The 12916-nt window shown below is 32.2% G+C and overlaps 1 protein-coding gene across 4 annotated transcripts; it reads left to right on the top strand.

The window, feature by feature from the left end:
* Window positions 1–40: 40 nt before the first annotated feature.
* On the top strand, window positions 41–11992 carry Vamp7 (Vesicle-associated membrane protein 7). 4 transcript variants are annotated; one of them, XM_085958822.1, is made up of 5 exons: window positions 41–85; window positions 294–507; window positions 1346–1574; window positions 4031–4098; window positions 5726–11992. In XM_085958822.1, the coding sequence occupies exons 2-5, from the start codon at window positions 304–306 to the stop codon at window positions 5882–5884; spliced, it is 660 nt and encodes a 219-aa protein (XP_085814948.1). In that variant the 5' UTR covers window positions 41–85; window positions 294–303; the 3' UTR covers window positions 5885–11992. The 4 variants fall into 4 exon arrangements, with proteins under 4 accessions (XP_085814948.1, XP_085814949.1, XP_085814947.1 ...); XM_085958823.1 differs by having other exon boundaries at window positions 291–507; XM_085958821.1 differs by having other exon boundaries at window positions 41–175; window positions 5726–11991.
* Window positions 11993–12916: the final 924 nt, after the last annotated feature.

Here is a 12916-nt window from a genome sequence, read left to right as displayed (position 1 = left end):
CTGGAAAATATTTTCTAATGGTGTTAACCCTAAGTTTACCAATCTATTTTGACTTTTGACAGTGAGTCGTACACGAATTACGAAGGTTTCGATTTCAAATTATTTACACTTAATTGGATTTCATTTTACTCTAAAGTCAACGTCCTGTAGTCACATTAAGAAGGTTTTACGAAAGGTAGCTTAAAAAAGAATATTTTGCAATATAAAACATGTCGTAAACTACGCATGACACAGTCGTTATTATTACCATTGTGTCTCTTTGTCTGATAAGTGTTTGTGTTTTATTTTAGCAGAAATACAATCATGCCGATTTTGTATAGTGTGATTGCGAGGGGAACAGTAGTTTTGGCAAAGTATGCCTCATGTGCGGGCAATTTTGCCGAAGTCACCGAACAATTTCTATCGAAGATCGCTCCAACGGATGACCAACTCACCTACTTCCAGGGCAATTATTTATTCCATTATATCTCCGCTAACAGAATGATTTACTTTTGCATTACAGACGATGTAAGTATATATTTTTATTATCCTGTTAGCTTTATTTTTTATTACCTATGTATTTATCTTCTAGTTTTACATGCTTTCTGCCTGTAAGAGCAAAGTGAGTCACAATGTCAAATGTCATTAGCCTCCTTGACATACTATGACTACATAGTATGACAATTCAGAGTAAAACCTGGACTATCTAGACTGAATTAGAGATGAAAGTAATCTGCTTCATGATAAATCTGGATTATTGAAAACATGAATATGAAAATAACACTGATGAACAACCAGGTATCCGGCCCATTGCCATTTAATCGGCTTGGTGAGGCTATGACCCTTGGTTGTCTCCTCATCCATTGTTTGTTTTATGGTCTGTTCGCGTTTTGATCAACATGCACCTTTCTGTGCCACACATATTAACCTTTTCTATGCCTCACGATATTACTATGGCGGTATCTGACAGGCCACAGATTATTAACAACACACGTTGAATGTAGAGCGAAGCTCTTACTAAAATCAGTAATACGGATAATTTGTGGCTTAGTATTTCATAATTATTCAAACAGATGTCACTGTGTGTTTAATTTTATAGATTATGTAAATCAATCGACAATGGCTAGTAATTTAGAGTTTAAAGTCGAACAAGATAACTCGCGAAATTTGTATTTGTGGCCTGTCAATCACGGCCTCATAGAGTGAGAAAACTCGCTGAAGGCATAGAACCGGTTAATAGTGTAAAACCACATCACCGTCCTCATAAAATCATTAGGTCACCGCATGCAAAAATTCACACTTAAGATAGATTTCTACTAGAAGTATTTTAAAAAAAATGTAATTTATCAATTGGTTATTTTTGCAGCAATTTGAACGGAGGAGGGCCTTTCTATATCTCTATGAAATCCAAAGGCGGTTCAATGCATCATTTGCAGATACTGCCACAACGGCAATCGCTTACGCAATGAATAGTGAATTCTCTCGAGTGCTTGCGGCCGAAATCAAACACTACAGTGAATCGAGAGACATAGATTCCATGTCAAGGGTACACGGAGAGTTGGATAATCTGAAAAACATTATGGTGAAAAATATAGGTAAATATTTTCTCAGACATTTAGTTTATTCAGAGCCTTGTGGTGGGGCAGCCCACGAAATTAGTACTTGCTAGACTTGCAAGAATCTGAAGTCAACTGGCAAGTGAATTACGCCATGATATTATTAAGTTCCTGGTAAATGCGTAATAAATGGTGCCTGTACATGTACATGGATTTACTTGCACCAATAATGTGTATTTTAAACTGTCGCGATAATAACTGTTTATACATAAATATTTGGTTAACCTCAAAATGAGTCTCTGTGCGGTATAGTTTTTTTTTACCAGCAGATTCGCTACTATCATTCCACTGCGAAGGTGCAGATATCGCATAGTCCAATTAATTGTAGCTTGAAAATTCAGAAGCTACTGAACTTTTTTGATCCATGCATGCAATCTTGCAATTTGCACGATAATATGTGTTGGAGCAATCTAGGGTAGCGGTAGTAGCCTCAGAGGCAATTGGGGTGTGATGAATACAGATTAGGGGATGGCGGAAGCAAAAAAATTAAAAGAAAATTTTGGAAAGTTATTTGTACATATTTCATGTGTTGTGTAATTAATATACAGTTAAATTTATTTTGTAGTGATTAACTATTTGCCAACACATGAAATGCAAAAAAAAATGCATTTTAATATCAGTAAAACCCTTTTCACTTTTCCATTTTCTACGTTTTAAAAGTCCAATGTTGGAAAAAGCTAGCGAGTGTTGTAGTTTTTTTCAGATAATATCTTGACTGGAACTATGAAGAAAATGTAAATAGTATGGCAATGATTTCCAACCAGGTTCTTGGAACCTTGGGGCAAAGCGAGTAGTGCCAGGCGTTCTGCAAGTATTTTGAAAATGTTGCTCGATTCGCACCAAACGCATCATTATTTAGGGGCAGCACATTATAAGGCGGTGACAAATTGAGGAAGAAATGCGAATGACATAACCTTTGAGAGTACATTTCTTTGGAGACAAAATTTTCTCCTGCTGCGCTAAATTGCCTCAACTATTTGTGTATATCATTTTTTTTTTGTATCCATAGCAGAAATAATAAAATGTAGAAGGCATTAAAATTCCTTAAAAATTGAGGCTGCATGTAGTAAGGTACAGCGATTTGAGTCTGCTTATGGTCAGTATTTAACTTGGGTATAATAAATATTATCACTGGTTACTGATTTCATTACTAATTATGTTGTCTTATATTAATTTAATAGGTACATAAACGTTAATTTCACCTTTTTGTTTGATCATTTATTGACAGAATGTAGATTTCCAGGGAACCTTTTTTCTGAAAAGGAGGCGGTAGGCTAAATAAGTCTATTTGTAGATCAACTTTTTTTTTCTAATACCTATCTGTATTCTGAGGTGTTGCTTGTATTTTCAATAATAAGAGTGGATCATTCTTCAATCTTGTGTATTGAATAAAATAAAAAAATATTCAGAAGTACAAAAGCATTACAAAAAAATTTGGCGAACGCCTGGGACACAAAGTTGGTTGTTTTACTTTCGCAAAGTTTGTTTCACCTGGAACAGTGGTCGGCAAACCACGGCTCGCAAGCCACATGCGGCTCTTCCACAAATGCCTTCTGCCCTCTTTGATATGGTTACAAAATTGAAGCAAAGTAAAACGGAAGACAAAAACCATGAATTTAAAGTTGAATGGACCGAGACTTTCGCGTTTATTCAAAACTTAAATGGCCTACCGACCTGTATTATTTGTCAGGAAAAATTGGCGCATTCACATTTAGAGAGACATTTTACAACTAAACACGCGTCATTTCGCACTAAATATCCTGTCGATGATGCAAGGAAGAAAGCAGTTAAGAAACTTTAGAAGAGTCAAGAAAAATCAAGTTCTGTATTTAATTACTGAAGACAATCTTCCAACAATGTTATTATTGCAAGTTTTGTGATTAGTAAAGAGATTTCTAAGAGAGAAAATCAAGAGTAAATAGAGAAGTCGTCTTATTGATGAGAACCTGGAATTGTGCTTAAAATTAAAAACAACATGCAAACCTGACGTTCCCAATTTATCCAAGGAGATGCAAGACCACTATTCACATTGAGTGTTTGTCAGTCATTGCCATTATTTAATTTTATGGATACCATACTTACAATTTAATTTTTATCAATAAATAAGATCATTATTACGAATGATATCAATTTAATAAACATTTTACCTACATATTATATAATTTAACATTAAGAAATTTGGCTCTCAAAAGAAATCTCATTCGTTGTACTGTTGATATTTGGCTCTGTTGACAAATGAGTTTGCCGACCACTGACCTAGAACAACATAAATATTAGATGTGATTCGTGTCAGTCATAGATGGACCGGTAACTCAAAGAACAAAGCAGCCACCCAGATAGTAAAAGAAGTCAAGTTCTTGTTCCACTTGGTCTACGTTTTTTGTTGTTTATTTTGATGTTTACTGAAGTATTTTCAACATGCATTATTTTTCCAGATAACGTCACTAGCCGAGGAGAAAGACTTGAACTCTTGGTCAGCAAAACTGACAGTCTCACGAATAATGTGAGTTTTTTTTTATTTAAACTATTTACAATTTATTGTCCAATACTTAGTGTTGTCATATGTTGTGATGGAATAGGTAAATAACAAGAAAAAATACAGTAAGTAAGTTCAGAATCGGAAAGTTTGTACAGTGAACCAACACTTACAGTGATTAAAAATTATAAACGTCCATATAAACAAATCATACACGATTTTATTAGTACGGCTAAATTATTGGTTATTTAATTGTCACAGGTGCACAGGTAATAAGTATCGTGGATAATAACATATTACCTTTAAAGTCTCGACATTATTATTTTTATTTAAATATGTGTTTGGAAGTAGCCCCATGACAATGGATTTATGGTTACTATCAATAGACGGCAAGAAACTCTGGGGTTGGGATCTCATTCCTAGAGTGGTTAATTATACCCACTTATTTTGCACACCTAGTCATTGTACCGCCAATTGACTTTACATTACAGAATACACAGGAATACAGAAGATGAGAGGCTAGGAGTATGGCTAAATATTTATCCATGCCACCAAACAAAATACAAATGGCATTGCTTTACATTAGATTATCACAATATGCCACTTTTTGATAAACCAGTAAACACTCCATACATTCATCTACATACCAACCAAAAATTAGTATTTAATCTCAACAGATGGAACTATAAATTTTAGAGTAGTGACGCACGTTACAAATTATTTATGAATTGCCACATCATGATCTATATTAAAACAAAGATTTCAGGATGGCGCTACTTTTCAGGAGAGGAGTTCAATTATTATACAATCACTGTGGTTTATCAGTGGCGAAGATTCTATGCTAGGCGATTATTTAAAGCATACATTCGAAAAATAAGTTTTAATTGCATATTAGATATACATATTATTTTTAATTTTATATTCTATAAAAATAATTTAATTTGCCAACGACATCTGTTGTAGGTATATGTAGGAATGAATTATAAATAATACAGATTATAGGACAATCTGTCAAAGGTTTAAAAAATATGCCACAGTGCGCCATCTGTCTTTAACGTATTTATTGGATTATTTGTCCAGGAATGGTGATGTTTTTGTATGAACTTTACGTCACTTGACCTCAGTCTGTCTATCGCATTGTATGCATTATGGTAGGCGCTGATTGCCAAGCCTAAAACCTTTGCGCATAATATTATTGTCTATGACTGCAGCTTTGTCCAAAATACCTAATTAATAATTAGATAATTTTAAATAATAGTTTCTATGGCATTTAATCACATAAATAAATATAGATTGTTTTTTAAAATAAAAATAAATTTTATCTTGCTTTTTGATGTGTGTAAATGTTTAGGAAAATACGTAGTTTAAACTCATCACTCAATTTTATGTTGTCAGTGACCTATTAAAATTTCATCGAATTAGTGTGTCATTGTCATTAGTGGATAGTAATATTGTATTATTTTCTTATTTCCCGTATGTATACCTGACAAGTGTGCTCTTTTTCTCTGATCACAGCCTACCTCTTTCCAAAAGTCACCCTTCGCCACTGGTTTATCTACCTCTAAGTGTACTGTACTAACACTTTTTGCACTATTAGGTACCTATACTTATGTGTGAGTGAGGCATTTAATTGATAATTGGTTTATTTTTCTAGTCCGTGTCCTACCGAAACACATCAAGAAACCTCGCAAGATCAATGTTCTGGAAAAATATCAAGCTGTACGTCATCTTGTCTCTTGTTGTTATTGTAATCGTGTACTTTATCATATCGATGGCTTGCGGCGGATTGGCATGGAAATCCTGTGTTGGATAATGAAGTTTACTCTACGCCTGTGTTTAAAAGGATCCCAATTTTTTAATACACATTCATGGAAGACGTTTCGATAATAATTGGTACCACTATTCAGAAGTAGAGGGCGGTGACAGATGTAAAATTCAACATGGCAGTTAATTGAAGCAATTCAAAATCTGTAGAGTAGATTCAATACAAGGACAATAGATTATGTACAGTAAAAACAAAACAATGATTCGGTTGGTCGATGGTGTGCGTGCGGATTGGTGCGGATATCCGAGCCCTACTAATGGTACTAATGACCCGACAGTCAGTGTGCACGTAGCGCTGGCACCGTACATGTATTCGTACGCATACAATCCATGAACCGAATCATTATTTTGTTTTTACTGTACCTACCTTCAAATGATTAATATTTCCATATACCTATGGTAGTAAACATATATATTATTATACTTTGTTAATACTACATATTTCTTTGTTTTTAAATGTCTCATTATGAAGGTCTTTAATTATGTGTAATGTTCACTATATGTAAAATAAATTTAATTTAATTTGATTTGCTAAAGCCGTGGGTTACGGGCTAGTCAAAAAAACGCATGTTCTTTTTCAATGTGTATTTCCTCCAGTGTAAGGACCCAATGTGATGCGCGAATGGCTAAAAGCTATTTGTCATAAAAAATCTTTTAATATATCTTCAACCATGTAGAGGCCCAAGCATAGAGCATAGTTAGATTGAAAATGAGGCTAGTTTTAGTATGCCAATTACTGACTGACATAGTAGTTCAATAATATTTTTACGGATGCATCATTTCCTGTTGGTGGGCTTATAATATAAGATACCATGCTGTAACCGCTCGCAGTAGAATTTGATAAGAATATTATGATAATTGCATAGTTTTGAATATTTTTATTGATGTTTGAGCTTAACTGGGGCGTAGATTTTCCTATTTAAACTGGAAAATTGAGTCAGCTTTACTTAAACCAGATATATGCGCATATATTCGTGCCACGGCAGGTTTTCTAGAAATGCGAAGACCAAAAATTCAAAATCAAATTACTGAAATGTGACTGTTTTTATTTCTAAATTGGGGAATTTTTAAAATCTCTAATTTTGTTCTTTCTTTCGTTATGTGAAGTGGCAATCAGCATTAAATTTGTTATATTTATTTTATAACAATACACTAAGGAAGTGTTGGACATTTCAAGTTTCAACCAACTGAGATCTACTATAAATTATGGTTACATATTATTATTACCGTCAACAGTTTCATTTTTAACCAAAACTAAAGTGTATCAGTTAAAATAATAACCATAGTGTTACACCCTTTTTAATATCATATATTGCCAGCACGCAAAACAATGCCATTTTGAATTATATGAAGGTAATCTCTAGGTGCTTCTGGATAGTGTTACCTACACATATTTTTAATAATTAATATTCTCAAACTTTTTGTAAAAAAATGCTGCGATTGTGATGACTTATTTTTTTCCCGGTCGGTCGGTATTGTTTTGTGAATATTTGTGATTAATGAAAAAAAAATAATAATCACAACTACCCGTTGAGGTGGAGGAACAAATAAAAAGCCAAATTAATTTATGAAAACTAAACCAAACTCTAAAGATAATATGCAATAAAGATTTTTAAATATACTGAACTAATAATAATTTTTTAAACAAATGAATTTCTTTGAAATTCACCTGTATGTGAAGAAAATAAAAAACATTTTTATACAACAATTTTAGCATTTTGTCACTGCTAACTTTAAATCTTTGTTATTACATTTTTTTAATTATTGCTTAAATACTATATCATTCAATCTCCAATATTTGGGCCGGTATCCACTTGTTGCTTATTCGTGTACCATAACATTGTTGCGTATTTTCCAGTGACATACAACATCCAACAGTTAATCAATTTTTCCCAGTATCATCTTTGTATATTCATATCAAAACAAAGGACATGGCATTATGATACAAGTCGTTGAATCTGACTACAGCAACGAGTTCAGAGCCAGGCTTTTTAGTACTTTTTGTTTATTGGATAATAAGGCACCCTGCACACAGATATATGACGTGATATCGACATAATCCTAACTCAGAAATGTTAACAATTTAATTCAGCGTGTCAATCATCAAATCTGCTGAACATAATTATTTTATTAAGCAAGGATACGGTGATTTGTATTGGACTTTTTAATAGAGATATGAAATACGCGAAAATATTGGGTGCATTCATCAGTTCAAGTGTTAGTAAAATATTTCTCACCTCCCGTATGAAAAAGATGCTACGCTGCCATCTTGACATTTTCGTGCTCTGTAAATTGACAAGATTGCATGATGAATATCTGAATTACAAAAATGATACGTCGAACCACCCGAAAGTAACATTTTTGTTGAGTTCCTTCCAATTTTATTGCAAGGTTCGACAGCAGCTATTGTTCTAATGAACAATATTGCGTTGACTCTGTGTGCGGTCAGTACATTAGGTTACATTGTGTATTTTGTGAATGTCAACTAAATCACATATAAATAGTTGACGTATTGCAGTTATCTATGCAACCCACTTAAAAGGGAAAAGTCGAAAGTTATATAATAAATGGATACGCATACACATCAAGTGGAAACCTACCTTTATGTGCAAGGGCTGAAAATAATGGCGAAATTTAATTATGGCACTAAAACTATATGACAAGCGTCACGGGCAGTGCCTTTTTCTCTCATAATTATGTCTGTATATTTGATATAAGCAACATTTGCTCTACTCTTTTAATTATTTATTATTGTAATTGATAGTATGTAGGTATAATAGAATCTGCAGGAATAACGCTTCATTCATCATGATTTCATTAAGTTTTGCAAAATGATTTTTATTGATAACAGAGTTGACTTATTGAAAAAAGGCTAAATATATTAATTGTATACAATATTTACTGTTAATGCAGTAGAACTTCTTAAACTTGAAATTGAAGAGGCTGAAATATTGAAAAAAATATGCTAACATACCTATTTTTAAATCAATTTTTGAAATTATGAATAATTAGTGAAATTGAATTAATCAAAAAAAAATAGCAACAAACAATATAAATACTGAAAATCTGTCAACAATTTCTGGTCACATCAGATAAATACTTTTGAAAAACCTCAGAAAACACCTATTACGTATTAAATAAAGTACATATGTGTAGCTAGATTTCAAAATCAGCCAAGTCCACAATAGATGAATAGGACACAGTCACAAGGGTGAAAGTTTATATTATTTCGAGAATAGAATATTTCAAATTAATAAGTTCTATATTTCGATAATGCAGAAATGTTAGAAAGCAGTAGTTCTTCAACAATTCACAAAAAAGTCAAAAATACCTAAAGGTGGACGGCTGATTTTAAAATCTAGCGACACATATTTAGTGGGATTCGAATTTACATCATTCACTACGTGAGTGAGTGCTGTGAGCTGGCTCTCACATCTAAACTCGTCTCGTCTGCAACGTGTCGAATATGACGATTTGACGTCATCGTTATTTACAAAACACACATTATCTTATGGACCTTCGCACACTGCTGCAAAAAAACATTTTAGTTTGAAAAAAACATCTGGAGGCACATGCAACTGTTATTTTCATCTGATAAGCAGCGTTTAATCTTGAAATGTCGCACTTCGTCATTCATTTTTGCTTGCTGGGTGATGTCACTATTTATCCCAGTCGAGACGATTTTCAATGTGCGACTGGCCTTATATTGAATTAAAAAAAAATATTAATATTTTTTAATTGAAATAGTATTTATGTGGTAGAGTTCCATTTTACATCAGTTACCTACATAATATTATTAATAACATTAAATTCCTCAAAATTTGTTTTTTAATCTACATCTACTTTTGGTTCTATAACGTCAAGATAATAAGAATACACAGTCAATACATATTATATTTTGCTTACAGAAATAAAACTAATCTTATTTCTTATTGACTCTTATAATAATTATTTCAAACATATACCAGTATTCTGGAAACCATCTAATTAACTTGACGGTTGGTAATTTTATTACTAATTACCAGAATTGATTGTTTGTTTGATGTATACAATATTTGTATCAATCAAACAAATATTAATGATGTTTATATAAAAATAATTTTGTGGGGTTGAAAACTATGGGTGTTTGATTTGACGAGGTTTTACTGTTTTAAAAATTTCTTTTATTTTAAAATATGGAGAAATTCTTTAATCAACTAAATTATAAATGTCTTGGTCGAACTATTTCACCTTATTTGTAATAAAAGCAATTAGAAAAAGTCAGCAAATAATACAAATTCCTAGAATATAATATATACTTTACACATTAATTTTACGCCAAAAATAGTTTACTTTCGCACATAATAGTCTAATGTTTTCTTTTATGCACACAAAGTAATATGGGTTGATGTAACAATTGGTATATGTTTAATTTATATGCAACTCATTCTCTGGTACATCCATATCTATGACATGTGACTCAGATAAACGAGTTTTTGATTAATCTGGTAATAACATGGCGTGAGTCATACAGTGTGGATATGAGAAATATTAGTAAATACACTGAAACAATGATATTATTGTATGTCTAATCTAAAATGTTTATCTTTATTTTTTATTGTTATGATTGTAAGCTACATAACTGATTATATTGTCACTCTGTTGCCTTATATATGAAAAAAAAAATACTACAAGGGCTCTGAATAAGCCAAAAATGGAGAATTTTCGATACATTACGTATCTTTAGCCTGAAAAATATGTAGACTTTGTAGAACGGATATCTCATTTTGTCATTTTGATACCCAATCTTTTCTCATTTTGATCAACAATTATTATTATAGTAGAACCATTAAACCTCTAATATGCACAGTGCGATTTTTTCTAATGTACTTTAATTATGCAGTATTTATGTGATCATTGTAATGATTTCTATTGTCGACTTTACTAACATCAAGCCTATTGCATCATTTCTCTCGCTTTCTGCCCGACCCACCATGTCTTTTGTTCATGGAAAAACTATCGAACCTCACGCTTATGTGACATATTTAATGTGACATAATTTGACGCTTATGTGACATATTTAAAGTGACATAATTATATTTAATGATGATAATATTATAAAAAAAACTATCATTTTAAAAGGTCATCATTGTAACATTGAGAATAAAGCTATATTTTGTATCATGGGATATCCGTGGTTAGGATAGGTCATAATAATGACATATCTTTCCAAGTTCACACATTGTTCAGACTTAGATCAACATACCCCAAAATCCCCATTTTCCACAAGCACATGGGTCTTTAAGTAATTTCAATATCTTATAGGTAGGTAATCTATTTAATTCTCAGATATTGTTTTGCAGTAGGTAATCCTTGATTACACAACCATGTTGGCATAAAAAGCTTTGTTTAACATTGTTTTCATATAATATTGGCAATCATTGATGCAATGAATTCAATGAATATAGATAGTCGCCCCAGTTCTACAGTGTTCTAAGTGGAATTTATTAGTTTTAATTAATTGAGTTTCAGAATTGAATCCAAATACATACAATGTTGGTATTTACGGCGGAGTAGAATATTTCCTGGTAGCGTAAACCAAAACCATATATTTATCATAACTGATTTCTTGATGACTGATAAAAGTAATTTTCCTCTTACAACAAGATAGAAATGGGGTGATGACATATTATTATCGTTATAATATAGTATATTGTTTGTAAAAAAATAATATTAGTTTTAGCTTTGTACTTTGGGCAATATTATATAAATTAATTATAATTATATTCATTGTAGAAATTAATAATATGTACATTATAAAGGCGTGTGATATTAAAGGAATTTTCGTTTTTATAAAGTTTCCGTAAATATGATCATTGTATTGAAGGATTATTTTATTTTTTTTAAGATTATAATGTATGATTCCTTTTAATTAATATAGAATATTTTTAATTTTGTGTTAATTATATTTTACTCTTCAGAATAATCAATCACTTGTAACATTAGCCGGTTACGGAAATATATCAAATATGTCTGATGCTTTATTTGTGTAATAGCTGGTTAAAATAATATAATCATTGATACACGGATCATTCCTGTTATTTAAAAATTTAATGTAATTTATAAGTAAAATGATTGATTTATAATAAAAAGATTGAAATATATCCACTGCATTTTCTTTATATTATGTTTATATCCATTCCACAGCTTTTACTGCTACAGGGTTACTGCCAAAAGTTAGTAAGTCTCAAAGCCATGTTATGGAGTAGGTACAGTGGAACCCCGATCTACCGTTCTCGCATAAATCATTTTCCCGCACGGATCAAAGTCCCGCCAAAGACCCATAATGACAATGTTAAATAATCCCGCATTAACCGTTCCCCGATTTATCGTTTTCCTCGATCTATCGTCTAAATATTATGGTCGCGTCACAATTAATATTATCCCGATTGACTGTTTTTGTTGAATATTTTTCATTTTGCTTTCGTAGAATTGTTTATGATACATACAGACCTTTCAGCCGCGTCGCTTTGTTTGCACAGGTCGGTCGGCGCTCAGGCTTGCTTCGCATCTCGTATCACGAATTTTTATAAGTCGCAACTAAAAGGCCCCCCATGAAGAAAACTAAAACTCTAGCTGAGAAACTGAAAATAATTCAAGACATCGAAAAAAATACCGGAGAAAAACGAGTTTTTTCTTAATTTTTTTTATAAACCGCATTTATCGTTTTTTTAGGGTCCCTTGAAAACCGTAGAATCGGGGTTTCACTGTAATTGCAATTTTACATTTGACATGCCCTCTGAAATCAGGCGTAACGCTAATTATTTCTTTATGGTTTATGTGCATGTTCTATTTGTCAATTGGCCCTGTATTTTTTTTAGTATAGGTACATATTATTTATATTATGTATAGGTAAATCGTTTTACAGAGGCACCATGGGTACGGCAAATGCGGCTTGCAGTTGTAGTGGTATTGTTTGCTAGCATTGAAACAGGCATTGTCGCAAGCAATTCAATACATGCGCGAATCGCCTATGGTGCCA

Source organism: Rhyacophila brunnea, unplaced genomic scaffold (genome assembly GCF_057557595.1).
Source record: "Rhyacophila brunnea isolate RB1 unplaced genomic scaffold, BYU_Rbru_1.0 scaffold_8, whole genome shotgun sequence".
Taxonomy (NCBI): Eukaryota; Metazoa; Arthropoda; class Insecta; order Trichoptera; family Rhyacophilidae; genus Rhyacophila; species Rhyacophila brunnea.
The sequence above is the reverse complement of the archived record's forward strand: the minus strand, read 5'-3'. Positions and strand labels throughout refer to the sequence as shown.